The sequence below is a fragment of the Halichoerus grypus genome, chromosome 11 (genome assembly GCF_964656455.1).
Source record: "Halichoerus grypus chromosome 11, mHalGry1.hap1.1, whole genome shotgun sequence".
Lineage (NCBI taxonomy): Eukaryota > Metazoa > Chordata > Mammalia > Carnivora > Phocidae > Halichoerus > Halichoerus grypus.
This window is the reverse complement of record NC_135722.1, coordinates 6,552,752-6,572,056: the sequence shown is the minus strand read 5'-3', so window position 1 is coordinate 6,572,056 and position 19,305 is coordinate 6,552,752. Positions and strand designations below refer to the sequence as shown.

The 19,305-nt window shown below is 58.4% G+C and overlaps 1 protein-coding gene across 1 annotated transcript; it reads left to right on the top strand.

The window, feature by feature from the left end:
• The first annotated feature begins 683 nt into the window (after window positions 1-683).
• Window positions 684-16,579, top strand: SART1 (spliceosome associated factor 1, recruiter of U4/U6.U5 tri-snRNP). The gene is made up of 20 exons (XM_078057767.1): window positions 684-1,052; window positions 2,854-2,911; window positions 3,294-3,349; window positions 3,947-4,073; window positions 4,196-4,301; window positions 4,566-4,643; window positions 4,760-4,859; window positions 4,954-5,096; window positions 5,177-5,383; window positions 6,337-6,461; window positions 6,543-6,676; window positions 6,776-6,918; window positions 13,931-14,104; window positions 14,311-14,421; window positions 14,735-14,822; window positions 15,148-15,238; window positions 15,352-15,487; window positions 16,057-16,146; window positions 16,254-16,375; window positions 16,495-16,579. Exons 1-20 carry the CDS (start codon window positions 740-742, stop codon window positions 16,511-16,513), a joined length of 2,421 nt encoding a protein of 806 aa, XP_077913893.1. The 5' UTR covers window positions 684-739; the 3' UTR covers window positions 16,514-16,579.
• The last annotated feature ends 2,726 nt before the right edge of the window (window positions 16,580-19,305 follow it).

Below are 19,305 nucleotides of genomic sequence, written 5' to 3'. Positions count from 1 at the left end.
TCAGAGTACAGATTAAAAAACCCAATGCAAAGGGCAGTTAAGGCTCGCACTCCTGGTTTCCGCTCAGGTCGTAATCTCAGGGTCCAGTTCCGGGCTTCTCTCCCTCTCCCTGCGCCTCCCGCTTGCGCTCTCTCAAATAAATAGACAGACCTTAAACAAACAAACAACAATCCAAGGAAAGTGGGAAGGCAGCATTTGCTGACAATACCGGTTGTAGGGGCTCGGAAGTATGGGCTGTGAAGCGGGGTGGGGGGGGAGGCAGGGAGGGGGCGTCTCAGAACATAATGCGTCGTCCCACACCCGCTAGAGCCACGTCCCGGGGGAGCCCACCAGGAGGAGGACGCCTACGGGAGCGGCAGGTGCCATCCACGGCAAGACCACGAGGCAGGGAGCATCCCGTGGCCGGGAGGTGCTTCCAGCTCCCAGGTTGCCGGCTTAAAGGGTTTATAGTTCAGAGACACGTAACCCCTAGACCGGGTCCACGCGCCCCCTGGAGCGCATGCGCAGTGACACTGCCAGCTTAAAGACCACCACCCCACACCAAACCGGCCGCAACTGCGCAGTTGGGCTCCGATCCCGGCCTTCCCATGAACCTTTGGGGCGGGCTCCGCGGCGAACGACGGAAGCAGCCACTCTTGGTTTCCGGCAACACGACAGCGGCTGCCGGGCGACCCGGAAGTGTTCCCATTTTGCGTCGTCGGGGTTCGGCGGCGGCCGGGCTCGGGGCGGACGTACCGCCATGGGGTCTTCAAAGAAGCACCGCGGAGAGAAGGAGGCGGCCGGGACGACGGCGGCGGCCAGCACTGGAGGCGCCACCGAGCAGCCGCCGCGGCACCGGGAGCACAAAAAACACAAGCACCGGAGCGGCGGCGGCGGCAGCAGCGGCGGCGAACGTCGGAAGCGGAGCCGGGAGCGTGGGGCCGAGCGCGGGGGCGGGCGGCGCGGGGCCGAAGCCGAGGCCCGCAGCGGCGCGCACGGGCGGGAGCGCAGCCAGGCAGAGCCCTCTGAGCGGCGCGTGAAGCGGGAGAAGCGCGATGACTGCTACGAGGCCGGTGAGGGGCGGGGCCTGTGGGGGGGCGGGGCGGGCAGGCTGGCCTGGGTGTGCAGCCCGAGCACGCCGGGGCCCAGGCACCTCGAGGCTGTGTTTATCAGCCCTTATTAAAGAGGCTTCCTACGGGTATTTGGGATTAAAGATTGCCTTCGTCTGCTAAGCTCCGCGGGGGCAGAGATTTTGTTTTCTCAAAATTGGCACATCACAGGCCCTCAGTAAATGTTGAGTGAATGAATGAAGTTGTGCTAGGGTGTGCAGAACCAGGAAGAAACCTGGTATTGGGCAAATCGTGTACGGTTCATAGCAGAGGTATGAATCGGGTCCGAGCACAGAGGACCCTATAGAAATTTGAATTTTGTCTTGAGGGTTGTAGGGAGCCATGGATTTGAGCTGAGGAATGAGTTGATTGTATTTTGCAAAGATCACTGTATTGAGAACTGGCTCAAGAGTAGTCAACACTGGAAGTCAGGTGAGGGCCGATAGTGGTCACACTGAGGCAGAGCAGTAGGATGGAGAGACCTGAACAGACTGAAGAACTGTTTTGCAGGGGGAATTAAGAGAGCTTAGCACTTGGATGAGGGTGGGAAGAAGGAAATGAGGATGACTCCCTGAATTGTGGTTTGAGCCACTGGATGGGTGGTTGTATTGTGTACTGAAATTGAGGACTTTGGGAGAGAAGCAGACTTTTGAGGGGAGAGAGTTCAGTTTTGGAGAGCGTTGCATTTGATGTGCAGGGTTTGGGCTGCGTAGAGCAGTTTGGAAGTCATGAGTATTTAGGTGGCAAATGAAGTCCACTGAGAGAGAGTGAGGAGTGGACAGTACAACCTAAGAAATGCCAACGTTTTAGTAATAGGTGGAGCAAGATGCTACAAAAATGCCTGGTGGTACAGTATCCAGAAAGGCAGGAAAATCTGTCGAATCTTGTATCGTGGGGTCTGTGGGAACAGAGATATAGAAGGAGTAATCAACGGTGTCATGCGCCACAGAAAGTGAAGGAAACTCGAACTGAAAAGAATCCACTGGATTTAGAAATTAAGGAGGCTGGTGACCTTGGAGAGAGCCTGGAGAGGTTGGGATCCAGGGTGCAGGTGAGATATAGGGGAGGAGGTTCGTTGTGGGGTGGGGAGGCAGGAAGGATGAGCAGGGGGTGGCAGCTGGGTGGGGGGGCTCCATCTGATGGTGTCCAGCTTCTGTCTGTGGGGTTCCGCGAAGTTATTTGCTGATTGTGAGGTGGGTAGCAGAGGTCTGAAATGCTTTATCTCAGTGTTCTTAACATCCATCACAAATCAGGGACCAATAAATACATTTCTTGACCGGATGAACTGCACAGAGGACATAGTCATGCTGCTAACACGGTCCCTGGCCTGTGGGGAGAAACAGACTCGGAAGTGAGTGATGGGGCTGTGGAGTTCAGGGGAGAGCAGTTCATTCGGATCAGTCATTGAAAGGGAGTTCAAGAAGGAGGTGGCGTTTGGTCTCTGCATTTGGGTAGGATCTTGTCGATCAGAGTTAGGCCCAGGAGGGCAGTGCAGGCTGAAAACAGTATACAGAAGTGGAGCGGAGGCAAAGGTGAAGGATGCAGCAAGGTTGGACCTTTTGGGTCAGGAAAGGAAGGTTATATAGAGAGTCGGGGTGTCAAGAGATTAGGATGAGGTAGAAGGAGCTACTGGCGTGAAGGAAGGCTGCTGGTTTTGGGTGTCTCAGTAAGGCCCAGGTGCTGGTGAGGGGGTCCCTGCCGCTAGAGCCAGAGATGTGGCTTGTTGGCCATTTGTTCAGCTCCTGAGCCATGCTTCTTGTTCCAGCGGCCAGCTCCAAAACTAGCTCAGGAGATGCCTCGTCACTCAGCATCGAGGAGACCAAGTAAGTTCTGTCTCCCTTGTGTTTCTACTTTTATTTTCTGAGACAGAGAGCTTCTGGGACAGCTTCTTGGGGGGCCTTTCCCCCACTAAACATTCTAATTGGAATTGGAGCATAACCATTTGAGTTATAGAAGAGGACGCTAAAACCCAAGAGGAAAGATGGCCTTTTGCTGGTTAGGGGCAGGCCAGGCTTAGCGCCCATGTTCCCTGATTTGGAGGCTGGTGTCTGTCCCAATGTCCTAGGCTGCCTGGGTCAGTCCCTGCTTTGGGAACCCTTAGGACTTCTCAGTTCCATCCTGTTTTCAGCCCCTGTCTGTCCAGAAATGTCTTTGATGTTCCTATTTCGTTGACAGCTCCTAACACTTGTATCTCTTTGTCTTCAGTAAACTGCGGGCAAAGTTGGGGCTGAAACCCTTGGAGGTCAATGCCATCAAGAAGGGTGAGTGTGGGGCCGAGAATGGGGGTGAGGGAGGGCATTTGGGTGGAGGCAAAAGACCATCTGAAGGGGTCTTTGAGGAGGGTTGGATTATGGCTCAGGTTCCACACCATTTAGTGGCCCTGTGTGTGTGTGTGTGTGTGTGTATGTGTGTGTGTGTACGTCCTTGTTGATAAGCACAAGGCCTTTCCTTACAGTCGTGATGGGGGGCTGGGAAGAGGCTTATTCTTGACGTTCAGATGCCTAGCACTGTGCTTGCTTCAGCTGGGAGGCCGCGTTAGCCTCCCAGGCTGAGACCCGGGCACACGTACTGCAGACTGATCTAGGCTCTGCACGTGGTGGGTTGGTTTGTTTCTTAAAGCGTGATTGGGTGCGGCGGGGCGTTGGGGGGGCTTGTAAGGTGTGGAGGATCCTATCATGCTGTGTGGGGGGACGTGGAAGTGTGGGGCTGAAGTGGGAGGAGGACGGTGAAGGATCAGCCCCTGCCCCTCTCCTGGCCCCTTCTGGCCCCCTGAGCTGGAAGGGGGCAGGGTGAGTGGCTCCCTCCTCTCCCCACCAGCCATGGGCAGGCATAGCCTCACGTCTGGGCCCCCCTTCCAGAGGCGGGCACCAAGGAGGAGCCCGTGGCAGCCGATGTCATCAACCCTATGGCCTTGAGACAGCGAGAGGAGCTACGGGAGAAGCTGGCAGCCGCCAAAGAAAAGCGCCTCCTGAACCAAAAGCTGGGGTGAGGGGGTCCCTGCCAGGGTGGGCAAGGGAAGGACCTGAGGAGGCTGCCAAGGAGCTCTTGAGTCGGGTACGGGGAGGAGGAGTGGGGCTCCCCAGAAGACCACTTTCCTCTCTCTTCAGAAAGATAAAGACGCTGGGGGAGGATGACCCCTGGCTGGATGACACTGCAGCCTGGATCGAGAGGAGCCGGCAGCTTCAGAAGGAGAAGGACTTGGCAGAGAAGAGGGTGAGTGCCTGGGCAGCTGGGGGTGGTCGCTCCGTGCCTCTGGTAACCTGACTGGCTGGTGAGGCCGGAGACTTGTCCTTGGGAGGTTACTGGGCTCAGAGAGGTCAGAGGTCCATGGTCAGTGGTGTCTGCTCTGGATTCTTCGCAGCTGCTCCATAAGGCCTACTTTTTTTTTTTTTTTTTGCACTCCCACCTGGTCCCCACGTGTCTTCCAGTGATGCTGAATGGCCTGAGGTCATAGGTCACCCCCCTCTCATCCCATAGGCCAAACTGCTGGAGGAGATGGACCAAGAGTTTGGGGTCAGCACTCTGGTGGAGGAGGAGTTTGGGCAGAGGCGGCAGGTGAGCAGCCGGGCTGGAGGCAGGGGGTGGGGAGCACTGCTGTCCTTGGTGCTGGGATCCCAGGGCTGGGTGGGTCAGGGCTCCTGACTTGGCTGGACGTTCCCCCTCCCCTCTAGGACCTGTACAGTGCCCGGGACCTACAGGGCCTCACTGTGGAACATGCTATTGATTCCTTCCGAGAAGGGGAGACCCTGATCCTCACCCTCAAGGACAAAGGTGGGTTAAGCTCCAGTGCTCGGGGGGGGGGGGGCGGAGGCACTGCTGCGTCGAGGCCCAGCGTGACGGGCCTCCGCTCCCGCCCTGTCCGCAGGTGTGCTGCAGGAGGAGGAGGATGTGCTGGTGAACGTGAACCTCGTAGATAAAGAGCGGGCAGAGAAGAACGTGGAGCTCCGGAAGAAGAAGCCTGACTACCTGCCCTACGCGGAGGATGAGAGCCTGGATGACTTGGCACAGGCAGGCTGGGCAGCGAGATGGGGGCTCTGTGGCTTTTCACGAGCCAGGCTGGGTCCCAACCAGTACCTCTTGTCTTGCAGCAAAAACCCCGCTCTATCCTGTCCAAGTATGATGAGGAGCTCGAGGGCGAGCGGCCACACTCGTTCCGCTTGGAGCAGGGTGGCACCGCTGATGGCCTGCGGGAGCGGGAGCTGGAGGAGATCCGGGCCAAGCTGCGGCTGCAGGCCCAGTCCCTGAGCACAGCGGGGCCCCGGCTTGCCTCCGAGTACCTCACGCCCGAGGAGATGGTGAGCTCCTCGCCTGCACCAGCACCTTGTAGTTGGGGTGGGATTCCTCCCTCTCCTCTGGGGTCATGTGCTGCCCAGGGCGGCTGTGGAGGAAGAGCGAGTGTGAGGGGCTTGGCCATCGTGGTCAGCGGTGTATGGCAGCCCTGGGGAGGTGCTGCGGGAAGACGGTGAGTGTAGACAACAGGGACTGCCGGGACAGATGGTTCTGAGCTCGTGTTTGAGCTCGGCGACGTAGCCAGCTTGTGCCTTGGGCGAGTCATTTAACTGTGAGCCTGAGGCACCCCGTTTGAAATGGGAGTGGCAGGAACCATCTCTTGAGGGCCGGTGCAAGGATTTGTGACAATGTGGCTAAGTGGTAATTTTACGGCTGTGTGTGGATTTTGTATTTGGGATGATTGTGAACACAGAGGTAGACATCTGGCTCAGTAGATTCTTGGCTGCGTGATTAAGAGCAGGACTCTGGAGGCTGAAGAATAAGGTTCACAATCCTGGCTCTCCCATTTAGGAGCTGGGTGACCTTAGGCAAGGAATTTAGCCTCTCTGTGCCTTGGTTTTCCTCATCTTACAGGTGAGATGAGATCGCACCTACCTCATACATTGTGTGTGTGTGTGAGTGAGTGTGTGAAGTGCTTAGGCCAGTGACTGGCATGGAGGAATGCTAAACAAGTATTTGTTCTTGGGGCGCCTGGGGCCTCAGTCAGTTAAGCGTCTGCCTCGATTTCGGCTCAGGTCTTAATCTCAAGGTTGTGGGATGGAGCCCTGCGTGGGGCTCCATGCTGGGTGTGGAGTCCGCTTAAGATTCTCTCCCTCTTCCTCTCCCACACACCTCGGTCCCTCCCTCCCTTCCTCCCCCACCCCTCTAGTAAAAAAAAATTTTTAAGTGTTCATTCTTGTGGGCTCGTGGCTGTCCACCTTCCCCATTTCATGTCTCATCTCTCTTCTCTCTCCCTCAGGTGACCTTTAAAAAGACCAAACGGAGGGTGAAGAAGATCCGCAAGAAAGAGAAGGAGGTGGTAGTCCGGGCTGATGACTTGCTGCCTCTTGGAGACCAGACTCAAGACGGGGACTTCGGTTCCAGGTGGGCTTGGAAACAGGGTTGCGGTGTGGGGGCTGGACTGGCCTAGGGGCCCGTGCTCACTGGAGAGGCCTCTTTCCACAGACTGCGGGGCCGGGGTCGGCGCCGAGTGCCTGAGGCAGACGAGGAGGCCCCGGAGGAGGAGGAGAAGGAGCAGGCGCCTCAGCCCCCGCAGTCAGATGACACCCGCGTGGAGAACATGGACATCAGCGATGAGGGTGAGGGGCGCAGCCGGCTGAGGGTGGGTGGTGAGGGCAGGGCCAAGCGCCCCAGGGCGAGGAGAGGATCCAAGCGGGGGTCTCCTGTGTTCCCTCCAGAGGAGGGTGGAGCACCACAGGCCGGGTCCCCGGAGGTGCTGGAGGAGGACGAGGCGGAGCTGGAGCTGCAGAAGCAGCTGGAAAAGGGGCGCCGCCTGCGGCAGCTCCAGCAGCTCCAACAGCTGCGAGACAGCGGTGAGAAGGTGAGGGGGCCCCAGAGGCTGGGTGCGGGGCGGGCGCGTGCTGGCCTCCCCAGCGCTAGGGCCTTCGGGGACAGGCGCGTCTGGGGTCACCTGTCCTCATGAGCATGGCACCTCCATTCCAGTTCCGGTCATCTTTTTTGTTTAATGTGTTGGTAGATTTTTTTAAGTTCGAGCAGTGCGTTTGCTCTAAGATATTTTAGGGCTGGAGCCTTCCCTGTCTTCCCTTCTCTGGCTGGGTGTTGCATGCTTGCTGTCCCAGGGGCGGGGGAGTCACTGGGGAGCAGGACAGCAGGGTCCCTGTGCTCGCGGAGCGGCCTCGCCAGCGGCAGCCGGGGGGGGGGGGGGGGGGGGGGCAGCGGGGAGCGGCGCGCACATGCGCACACCGCACTTCCGGCAGCGCCCGGAGCTGGGCGACCGTCCGCGGGGGGCGGAGCGGATGGCTGGGGGCCGGCGCTCTGCGTCCGCCGTTCAGGGGACGCCTTGCAGGGGGCGGTGTTTGACTGAGACTTAAATAGCACCAAGGAGCCGACCTCGCGGAGATTCGGGGTGGAGGTGGGCGGGCAGGCCGGGCGCTGGGGCGGCGGCGACGGCCGGTGTCCTGTGTCCTGGACGAGTGGCCTAGAACACGTGAGGGCCTGGTGGTGTGAGCTGAGCAGAGGCCGCTGGGGCCTTGCGGCCGCGAGCATTGCTGAGTCTCAGTGGGCGCAGGCCTGGGCCGGGCCCTGCCTGCCTGCTCTGTGTGTCCGCTCACTTCATGCTCGCGGCTGCACCCTGTGAGGAGGGGTCCGTTCTCTCCGTTTTGTAGATGAGGAAGCTGAGGCACAGAGGCCTTGGCCAAGTGGGGCCAGGGTGACGGGCCGGTACGTGACAGAGCTGGGGTTTGAACAGCCCGACTCCACCGTCCCCACTTCTCCCCGCACCCCTCCTACCTCGGGGGGGGGGGGAGAGAGGCGGGAGCAGGGAGCCCCGCGCAGCCCCGCGGTTGGGGGGGCGGGGGCTCCTGCAGAGGCGCCCGAGAGGCAGCCCCTGAGGCGGAGTGCAGCGGCCAGTGCGGCGGAGTCACAAGCCCAGATGGGCTTTCCAGGAGGGGGGAAGGCGTCTTCGAGCTCCTGAGAGGCAGGTCGGATTTGGCACGGTGGAGTCCACAAGACTGAGGCGATGGGGAAGCCAGGGCAGCAACTTGGGACAGTCCCTGGGAACGGGCGCCGGCAGACTGCGCGGCTGTTGGAGGCGTCGGGGCCGCGGTCTCGGCTGCTCTGTCTTCGCAGCATCTGCGGCCCGGGGTCACTGGGCGAGCGGGCATGGCTGGGATCCAGTAAAGCTGGGCTCGCGGGAGCCGGTGCTGGGCCATCCGTGGGCCGCCGCTGCCGTCAAGAGGGTCAGAGACGTGGGGCGGTAGCCGAGAGCACAGAAGTCTGGCCTCGTGGAGCTTTTGTTCTACTGGGGGGATGTGAAAGACAAGCATCCTGCGGGAGAACCACTGGGAGCAGAAACAGGAAGAGGCGACGTAGTGGAGCGATCAGGAGTGAAGGAGCGCTCCCCTTTTATGTCTGTTGGTCAGGGTGGGCCTCCCTGAGGAGGTGACATTCGAGATCCAGATGAAGTGAGCCTCAGCGATATCTAAGGGCAAGGTTCCGAGATGAGGGCGCACCTGGCCCCCAAGGCCCCGAGGCAGGAGCCAGCCGGGCTTGTTCAGGAGGTTGGCTGAGGCCTGTGTGGTTGCAGTGGCAGGAGCGGCGGGGAGAGGGACGGGGAAGGAGATGGTCACAGGCCACGTCAGGCAGACGCTTGCTGTTGCGGTAGATTTAGCCGAGAGTTCTGTCTCTCTGAGGAAGACCAGTGGAAGGCTGTTGTAGTCGTCCAGTTGAGGTGATGCTCGACTGTGGTGACAGCCACGGAGACGAGGAGATGGCCATATTTGGAAGGCATTTTGAGGGTAGAATCAAGTTTGTCAGTGGATTGCGGGCGAGATTGCGAGTAGGTACGAGAAGTTAAGGTTGAGGGGAGCCTGGGTGGCTCAGTCGTTAAGTGTCTGCCTTCGGCTCAGGTCATGATCCCAGGGTCCAGGGATCGAGCCCCACATCGGGCTCCCTGCTCCGCAGGAGGCCTGCTTCTCTCTCTCCCGCTCCCCCTGCTTGTGTTCCCTCTCTCGCTGTGTCTCTCTCTGTCAAATAAGTAAATAAAATCTAAAAAAAAAAAAAAAAGTTAAGGATGACTCCCGAGAATTCCGACTTGAACATCTGCCCGTTTGCTGAGTTAAGGAATAGGTAGGGCCGTTCCTGGGATGGGAAGAGCCAGGGGAGGAACACGTTGGGGGGAGATAACAAAGCATTCAGTTTTGGTTAAGTTTAAGGTACCCTTTTATTAGTGGTGATTCATACTGAACAGGCAGTTGGACACACGAATTTGAACTTTCAGGGAGAGGCTGAGAATGCAGTTCTTTTTTTTTCTTTTTTTTTAAAGATTTTATTTAATTATTTGACAGAGAGAGACACAGCGAGAGAGGGAACACAAGCAGGGGGAGTGGGAGAGGGAGAAGCAGGCTCCCTGCTGAGCAGGGAGCCCGCACGTGGGGCTCGATCCCAGGACTCTGGGATCATGACCCGAGCCGAAGGCAGACGCTTAACCGACTGAGCCACCCAGGCGCCCCTGAGACTGCAGTTCTAAATGCGGAAGTCAGTGCGCATGTAGACAGGAGTTAAAGCCATAGGATTGGCTGGAGTCACCAGGACAGTGAGTGTGGGTAAGAGAGAGGAGCCGGAGAAGGAGAGTGCGTGAGGATGGCAAAGAGGACAGGGTGTCGTCCTGGGAGTCCTGTGACAAGAGGCTCTTGCGAGGAAGGAAGGAAGCATCTGTGACACCGCCACGGAGAATTCGGGTCTCGGGGATGAGCATCGACCTTTGGATGGGGCAGCATGGCGGTCACTGATGCTCTTGTCTAAAGTGGCCTCCGTGGGGTGGTGGGGAATGAGGGCCAGACCACGCAGGCTTTAGCAGGGTTGCTGGGTACAGGATTACCAGATGAGAGCCAGTTGTGTTTCCGTACGCCAGCAAAAGACAGCGTTTGTGAAAGCAGTATTGATAGGGAAGTAACATGGATAAGCGATAGAAAGCAAAGTGGATGAGAGGTAAGCTGGACTGCGGCAAAATAAAAGGGAGCACGCGATGTGCAAGATGTATATGGGGAAAATCGCAGTCCATCTTTGAAAGACAGTAAAGAAGTCGTAAGTAGACTCTTGTGTTAGGCAGCTCGGGCCTCCATGACAAGGCCACGGACTGGGTGGCTTAAGCAACAGAAATTTATTTCTCAATATCCTGGAGTCTGGAAGTTCAAGATCAAAGTGTTGGTAGGTGTGGTTTCTTCTGAGGCTTGTAGGTGGCCGTCTTCTTGCTGTGTTCTCTCATGGCCTGGGTGCCTGCATCCTTCGAGTCCCTTTCTCTTATGAGGACACTGGATTAGGGCCCTGCCCTTATGACCTCCTTTGACCTTAATCATCTTCTTAAAGGCCCCGTCTCCAAATACAGTCACACTGGGGGCAGGGTTTCAACATAGGAATTTTGGGAGGACACAGTTCAGTCCACAACAACCGTGTTCGTGGATAGGACTCAGTAGCGTAAAGATGTTCATCTCCTCAAATTAATTTGTAGATTAAATGCAATTCCAGTAAAAATCCCAAAGGGATTTTTGTGGAACCTGGGAAGCCAATTCTTAAATTTACTTGGAAGATCAAAGGGCCAACAAAAAGCAAGATGCTTTCAATAATAAAGTGGTGAGCTTTGCTCTGACAGATCTCATTTTATTCATTGTGGTAATTGAGGTGGTGAAATAGCGGCATAAGGACAGACTGACAGGGCCGAGACCGAGTAGAAGGCCCGGGAACAGACTCCTGAGGGGGGATGGTGGCTGTCCCAGTGGGAAAGGGCGCTCACTTCAGCAAGTGCTGTCTGGACAGTCATTTACCTATTTGGGAAAAAAGTGAAATTGGGCATACCTCACACAAGATTGACTTACAGATAGGTTAAGAACTTAGAAGTCAAAAGTTAACATTCCAGAACAGGGTTAAGGAAATGATATTTGTGACTTTGTAGCAGAGAAAGGTTTTTTCCTTTCATAAGTTGCATTGAAATACACAGAACATAAAATTTACCATCTTCACCGTTTTTAAATAAATGTCCAGTTCTCCTGAACTGTTAAATCCACTCACGGTGTTGTTCAGCCTTCCCCACCAGCCACCCCCAGAGCTCTTCTCATCTCGAAAAGCTGAAACTCTGTCCCTGTTAAACACTGACTCCCCTCCCCCCGCCCCTGGCCGCCATTGTTCTACTTTCTGTCCCTATGATTTTGACTACTCTAGGGACCGCCTATAAGGGCAATCACAGCGGGGTTTTGTTTGTGACTGGATTACTTCAAGAGAAAGATTTTTTAAGATGTAAGTGTAAAGCATAAACCATGAGGGAGAAAACTAATAATTTAACTACTTAGAAATTAAGAACTTCAGGGCGCCTGGGTGGCTCAGTTGGTTAAGCGACTGCCTTCGGCTCAGGTCATGATCCTGGAGTCCCGGGATCGAGTCCCGCATCGGGCTCCCTGCTCGGCAGGGAGTCTGCTTCTCCCTCTGACCCTCCCCCCTCTCATGTGCTCTCTCTCTCTCAAATAAATAAATAAAATCTTTAAAAAAATAAAAAAAAAAAAAGAAAGAAATTAAGAACTTCAGTTTTTTTATTTTTTATTTTTTTTTTATTTTTTTATTTTTTAAAGATTTTATTTATTTATTTGACAGAGAGAGAGAGACACAGCAAGAGAGGGAACACAAGCAGGGGGAGTGGGAGAGGGAGAAGCAGGCTTCCCGCCGAGCAGGGAGCCCGATGCGGGGCTCGATCCCAGGACCCCGGGATCATGACCTGAGCCGAAGGCAGACGCTTAACGACTGAGCCACCCAGGCGCCCCAGAACTTCAGTTTTTTTAAAAAGACACCGTAAGGAGATGTTTGCCCACGTGTATATAATCATCAGTGGGTTAGTGCCAAGAATATCCAAACGACAAAAATTGGCAAAATAGGAAAATAGGCAAAAGACCTCAGTGGGCAGTTCACAGAAGTGGAAGGGTAAACGGTCAATAAAATACCCAATGAGGTGGGTTCCTGGGTGGCTCAGTCGGTTGAGTGTCCGACTCTTGATTTCGGCTCAGGTCATGATTTCAGTGTCGTGAGATTGAGCCCCGTATCAGGCTCTGAGCTGGGCGTGGAGTCTGCTTGAGATCCTCTCTCCCTCTGCCCTACCCCCCCCCCCCCCCCGGTTCATGGGGGCTCTCTCTCTTAAAACAAAACAAAACACCCAGTGAGGCCCAACTTCATGAATGGTTAAGGAAAGACAAGCTAAAACAATGACGGACCAGGTCATACCCACATCATTTGGCAAAAGTGTCAAAGTCTGACAATATCAAGTGTCAGGATTTAGAGCAGCCAGAATTCTTGCACACACTTCACAGGCACGTAGGGGACTCTGATGAGATTGGGAAGGCGTTGACTAATTCACATAAAGGCAAGTGTGTGTGCCCTTCGGCCCAGCATCCCCACTCCTGCATGTGTACCCCAGACACACACTTGCCCGGGTGCTCCGGGAGATGAGCATCTCATTGCTTGTGTTTGCATTATTTGTGATAACAGAGAAGGCCCATCCGTGGTGTGCAGGGGAACTAGATTAAGATACGTTCATGTCATGGTTCTGTAGTGAAAAACTAAGACGTACAGCCACTCAGGTCAAAATGAATTTTAGTTACTTTTTATTTTTTTGAAGATTTTATTTATTTGACAGAGAGACACAGCGGGAGAGGGAACAGAAGCAGGGGGAGTGGGAGACGGAGAAACAGGCTTCCCGCGGAGCAGGGAGCCCAACACGGGGCTCGATCCCAGGACCCTGGGATCCTGACCTGAGCCGAAGGCAGACGCTTAACAGCTGAGCTATCCAGGCTCCCCAAGATGAATTTTAAAATATAAAGCAAATCGTAGGGGAATCAGTTTCAGATTGTATAATGTTTTAAAAATGCACAACAAAATAATACCCTGTTGGTGGATAGGTCCTTACGTGGAAAAACTAAAGAAAAGCCAGTGAATCATGACCACAAATAAGGCGAGGAGACACTGGGGCTTGAAAAAGTATTAATAGTGTTTCTTAGACTGGGTGATGGATGCCTGGGGGTGTGTGTGTGGTTGTTCCTGTTTTTAAAAAACACACGTGTGTTGAACCCTTTTATGTTTATGGTGCGTTCACTAAAAACATAAACATAGTGTAATAACATGGAAGGGAGGGGCGTTGGGTGGATATGGTGGCTGGAAACTTCCCTGAGGAGCTTGCTGTCAGGGGCAAGCAGTGAGATTGTGGGGTGGAAGGAGCGGAGATCCTAGGCAATCCTGCGTGCTTATGGGAATGATGCAGGAGGGGGACAGCGGGGACAGTCAGTAGTGTCAGGAGCGGAGAGGTGAGGGGCCTCGGAGCCATGCCGGGCAGGAGGATGGCCTGAGGGAGGAGCAAGGCGGAAGGTGTCGGTGGCGGGTGGGTTCTGGAAGCATGTGGGAGTTGCACAGGGCATCTTCCTGTCCTGTGGCCTCAGGGAAGGGTTCTGGAAGAAGCGGTTTTTATGTTGAGTCCTGAAACAGGAGTTTGGGGGTGAAGGGAGGGTGGCAGTGGAGCGGCAAGAGGCCCCAGTGTGCTCCAGGCCCAGACGAAGACGTGAGGCTGCGGGGCGTTGGAGAAGGGCCGTGTAGAATTTGGATATGAATTTAAAGGGCAGAAGGAAGCCGTTGATGGCTTAGGAGCAGAGGAATGCAGTGGGTGTAGGTGCAGAGTGGAGAGCGGACTGGGAGACAGGGAGGAGGCAGAGACCCGTCAGAGGCCTTCTGCGCACAGTTGGAGGACTTGTCTTTCTGCCACTGGGGAGGATTTGGGGTTTCTGGGTCTCAATGGCACCTCCCCAGAAACTTCTGGGTTTGCCCACAGCTGCTCCCTCCCCCAGGTGGTGGAGATTGTGAAGAAGCTGGAGTCTCGCCAGCGGGGCTGGGAGGAGGACGAGGACCCCGAGCGGAAGGGGGCCATCGTGTTCAATGCCACGTCGGAGTTCTGCCGCACCTTGGGCGAGATCCCCACCTACGGGCTGGCCGGCAACCGGGAGGAGCAGGAGGAGCTCATGGTGGGTCCTCGGGCAGCCTACCTCTCCCCTCCCCTCCCCTCCCCTCCCTCCTCTTCGCTGCTCCCCTCTGCTCTTGGTTCGGGTCTCCCCTGCCAGTCAGGTCCTGGTCAGGTTCTTTGTAACTGGTAACAAGCCTTGGTGCTCCGGCGGGTTAGGCTGGCCGGGGGGCTGGGGCTCCCTGGGCTGACCCCAGTCTCTGACCCCAGGACTTTGAGCGAGACGAGGAGCGCTCAGCCAACGGCGGCTCGGAGTCGGACGGGGAGGAGAACATCGGCTGGAGCACAGTCAACCTGGACGAGGAGAAGCAGCAGCAGGATGTGAGGGGCGCAGGAGCGAGGGGGGCACCGGGAGGGTGGAAGAGCAGGAGAGCACGGCTGGGTGGGGGGAGGCCGCCCACTGGGCTCCCACCCCGGCTCTGCCCCTTCCTTGCTAGGGGACCGTGAGCGAGGGCCCTGTGGTCTCAGAGCCCCGTGTCCTGCTGTGTGATGGGGGCGGCAGAGCTCAGTGTGGTGCGAGGAGTCTGGCCCAGCTCCCGGTCCTGGGAAGGACCCCAGTTGTGTGTGCTGGGGGTGAGTCAGGGTGAGAAGTGTGGCCCACTGACCACCTTTCTCCCTGTGTGCTGCCCCCCAGTTCTCTGCCTCGTCCACCACCATCCTGGACGAGGAGCCTATCGTGAACAGAGGGCTGGCAGCTGCCCTGCTGCTGTGTCAGAACAAAGGTGAGGGACCGGGAGCCTCGGCGGGGCGGGGAGCCGGCTCGGCTTCCTTTGCTCCCCCCGCTGCCTCCACCGCTCCCCCAGGGCCCGAGCGCTGCTCCTCTGCACCCAGTCCTGGGGCGATCATAGCAGCATCTGGCCTTTCTGCTCCGTGTCACCCCATTTTTTGAGGGCTTTGCCCCTCCCCCCCCAAAGCCCCGCTCACCCTGCAAGTGGCTGGTGGGGGGAATCGGGCAGTTGAGGCAGTCAGGCCGTGGTGCGGAGAGAGCCTGGCCTGAGGCCCCCGCTGAGGGCAGCCGCCTGGAGTCCGACCGCTGCCTGTCCCCAGGGCTGCTGGAGACCACCGTGCAGAAGGTGGCCCGGGTGAAGGCGCCCAACAAGTCCCTGCCGTCGGCCGTGTACTGCATCGAGGACAAGATGTGAGTGCAGGGGGGCGGGCAGAGGGCCACGGGCTGGGGAGGGGGGCGCTGCCGGGAGCCCCGGGGGCAGCGCGGGTAGCGGCCGGCCCTGAGGGCCCCCCCTTTCGGCCCAGGGCCATCGATGACAAGTACAGCAGGCGGGAGGAGTACCGCGGCTTCACCCAGGACTTCAAGGAGAAGGACGGCTACAAACCTGACGTGAAGATCGAGTACGTGGATGAGACGGGCCGGAAACTCACACCCAAGGAGGTGAGCGGGGCTGGGGGTGACTGAGTCACGAGAGGTGGGGCCCCCACCCTTCCCAGATGAGGCAGGGCTGCGCCGAGCGCCGGCTGGGGGGTCGGCGAGCTGTCGGTACTTCGGCGCCCCAGTTTCCGTCTCCGGTGGGCCCAGCGGGCCCCGTCACAGGCCTGGTTCCTTTGCCCACCTGCCCCCTTGTGGCTTGACCTACCCCGGGGGCCGCCTTTCTGTGGGTGGCATCCAGGCAGGGGGCTGACTCGTGCTCGCTGCCCACAAGCACCAGGGTCCCCCTGGCACCGTCCCCGCCTGGGTGTGCTGCCCCCGAGCCCCAGCCTGCTGGCTGCCTTAGCCTCCGTGTGCCGGTGCCACTCGGGGTCCCGAGTGCCCCCACTGCAGCACATCCAGCCCTGGAACCCGTCTCCCCGGCTCTGGGGAGCCCCCGGAGGGTGCCAGGGTTGCAGCCCTTCTCCTAGCCCCCTCCCACCACCCCTTAGCCCAGCACGGGGTCGGCTGAGTCCCCACCCTTCCCTGCGCCCCGGGCACGGGTGCCTCTAACACCGGTCCCGCCCGTGTCCCAGGCTTTCCGGCAGCTGTCCCACCGCTTCCACGGGAAAGGCTCGGGCAAGATGAAGACAGAGCGGCGGATGAAGAAGCTGGACGAGGAGGCGGTAGGTGGCCCGTGGAGACGTGGGCGGCTTCCGCACCTGCTGGTGCTGGCGTGGCTGGTGGCCTGGGGCCCACCCCTGCCCTGTGCTGACTGGCCCTCCTCCTGCAGCTCCTGAAGAAGATGAGCTCCAGCGACACCCCCCTGGGCACGGTGGCTTTGCTCCAGGAGAAGCAAAAGGCCCAGAAGACGCCGTATATCGTGCTGAGCGGCAGCGGCAAGAGCATGAACGCGTGAGTGGGGAGGCGCGGGGGGCAGGGACAAGGGACAAGGGACGAGGGACGGCACGGGGCCTGTCGCGGTGGGAAGGCCCCTGCCGGTTTCCAGCCTCATGCCCCTCTTCTCTCTGCAGGAACACCATCACCAAGTGAAGCCGATCTCCCTTCTGATCCCCTCCCCGACTTTAATATTAAATAAAATTCCCTCCTTATTTTTTCCTCCTTCGTCATGGTGCAGATTCCAGGGTTAGACCCGGGAGGAGGGGCAGGTGATGCTGGGAGGAGCATCCACACACTGCCCTCCGGCGGGCCCTGGTTGCTATGTGACCTCAAGCAAGTCACCGAACCTCTCTGAGCCTTAATTGTGCCATTCGTACAGTCAAAACATGTCTGTTTCATAGAATGTCCCGTGAAGATTAAATGAGTTCGTTCGTTCACTCATTCATCCGCCTGGAATTTAGAGGTGAGCCAGACTCCTCAGAGGTGGCTTCGAGTCTGACATATGCTCAGTATGACCCGGCCATCCGATGACACAGATAACTGAAAGAGATGAGGGAGGGAACCGTCCAGATCCTCTAGGACAGTCCTCCACCCCCGCCCTGGGCCCGGGCCGGCCAAAGAAGCCAGTTGGTTTATTTTCTCAGCCCCCCCCCCCCCCCACCACTCCTGGCTTCATTGCTCGGGTCCTGGGCGGTTGTCAGAGGTCGCGCCTTATCCTCTGCACGGCTGGCTTTCAGGTGAGAGGTGGAGGTGTTTTTAGCGCCTCGGTCACCCTGGTCTCTCCCAGCCTCCGTTGCTACACAAATCACTGGCCTGGGGCCCAGGACTACGTGGGGGCGCCACCCCGCGCTCCTGTACCCTTGGGCTGCGTGGAGACTTGGCCCGCGTGCCGCTCCCCAGGGAGGTGGGCCCCGGAGGACGCTGGGACGTGCTGAAGCCCCGAATCGAGGGCAGGGCGACCAGTGGCTCCCGTGGGAGTCGGAGCCGGTGTCCTGCCCCTGCCGAGGCCCAGGTGCACGCCAGGTTCACAGTTCGTGTCTAATGCGAGCAAACACTAAGTGGAAGAGAAGGTTGGTTTAAGTCATCTTGGAAAAAACATGAGCAAGGACGACAGTTGCCTTAGCGGGTTGCTCTTCGTGACGGTCGCCTGACGAGCCAGCAGGCGGTCACATCGCGCTTCTTGAGCTCGTCTCCCTCACGTGAGGTCTCACTCCGATTTAATTTTCGCCTTGGCTGCTTCTCCGGCCCCTCGGAGGTGCCTGCAGGCTTGGAGCGCCTGGGCTGGGGGCGCCGTCCCCCCGGAAGCCGGCGAGGCCCATCGGTGGGGTGCGCGGCCTGTGCCTGGTGCGGCCCCCGGCCGGGCTGTGGGGGAGCCCTGCCTCACCCTCTGCAGGCGGGCGTCCCTGGGGAGGTCGTCACCACTGTCAGAGCCGGAAACAGGGCCTCGTCTGGAGCAACAGCGGACCGGGGTCACACTGATCCGGTTTAGCCCAAGATGCCTCCTAACTCTGACCCCGGTAACTAGTAGACAGTAAATGGTGAACAGGGACTAGGAAAGGCTTCAGGTGACACTCCGGGACCACCTCCAGGAAGCCGCCCGGTCGGTGCAGTCTGCCTGCCTCTCATACCGGCTGCAGGCCCCTTCCCTGCCTTGATGCTCGCTAGCCCCCCCTCAGGCTGTGTCCGCCCACCTGGCTGGGGCTGGGAGGCAGCAAGGAGTCAGCTCGGCTCCCAGGAGGTAGGAGGGGCTGGGGACCACCAAATCCTTTGAGGCCTGAGCCCGGAGGAAAGGGGGCGTCCCAGCTCTGCGGCTCAGGGTGAGGCCCCACCAGCAATGCTTGCCCAGACCCTCGCCAGCTGGGGCAGCACTTCCGCCGTGGAGGCTGGGGTGAGGGTCAGTGAGCTCTTAGCTGGGGCTGGTGGGGGCACAGCTGGGGCAGGAACCATCAGGGCTGCTTTTCCACTGACAGCTGTCTGACCAGGGGCCGCCCAGGACCCCTTCTCCACTCCCTGCCCAGCTCAGCTCTTGGAGGCCCTTCTGGACACGGTGATGAGATACTCAGCACGGAGGCCAGCTGGCTGACGCGGCCTTGAGCTGGGCACTGAGCAGGGGCAGGATGGCTCCCCTCCCTGCTCTAGAGTCTTGCTTTGTCCCACACCTTCCCGGGTCCTCCTGACCCTGTCAAGTCCCAGTGGCCATACCCAGCCTGTGCCTCCACCTGGAAGTTAACGGCCTGTTCCGTGTTTCCCCGTTGTGGGGAAAGGGCTGCCAAGCCCACAGGACCAGAGCCTGCCCCCTTCCAGATCCAGCAGGATCCCTACTTTGTCTCGGCCCCCTTCTGAACGGGGCTGGCTGAACTTAGAAGCCTTCACCCCACTTTGTATCCTGGGGGCTCAGGCAGGGCCCTGCCACCCAGGTATCCCGGTGCAATGGGAAAAAGGTGCCCCTCTGGACTGCCCTCAGAGTGCAGCCTGGCGATAGAATTCTTACCTGTCTGCCCCCGAGGTGCCGTCCTTGGTGCCCCTCAGTGCCAAGCCCACGCTGCGCCCTGGCCCCACCTGTCCCAGCCAGCATCCTCGGGAAGGGCTCGGCTCAGGTGGCCAAAGGAGCCAGCGGAGCCCGGCAGCAGGGCGAGAGGCTGGTTCTCCACTGTCCAGCCTCTGGGGTTTCAATGGCAAGGGCCCAGAGGGGACCGTTTCCCAGAAGAGGGGGTGTGTGGCAGCAGGAGGAACATTCAAATTCCCTTTCCCTCCTGGGTCACTGGGCCAGGTCTCCCCCAGCTCACTGTCTACGCGCTCCTGGGTGTGTTCCCTAACCCCGCCAAGCGCGCCTCCTCGGCTCCCAGATGGAGAGAAGAGCTCCCACCTCAAATTTCCCAAGTTTTGCCAGCGGGAGCCCCCGGAACCTGGCTCTGGTGTCCTTTTGACGTGTCCATCCTTCCTCA

Excerpts from the sequence above, each read along its gene's own strand:
- SART1 (XM_078057767.1), top strand. The coding sequence starts at position 740 with ATGGGGTCTTCAAAGAAGCACCGCGGAGAGAAGGAGGCGGCCGGGACG. Across the intron at positions 3,350-3,946 it reads GGTCAATGCCATCAAGAAGG|AGGCGGGCACCAAGGAGGAG; the intron begins GTGAGTGTGGGG and ends CCCCCCTTCCAG. Across the intron at positions 14,105-14,310 it reads AGGAGCAGGAGGAGCTCATG|GACTTTGAGCGAGACGAGGA; the intron begins GTGGGTCCTCGG and ends CTCTGACCCCAG.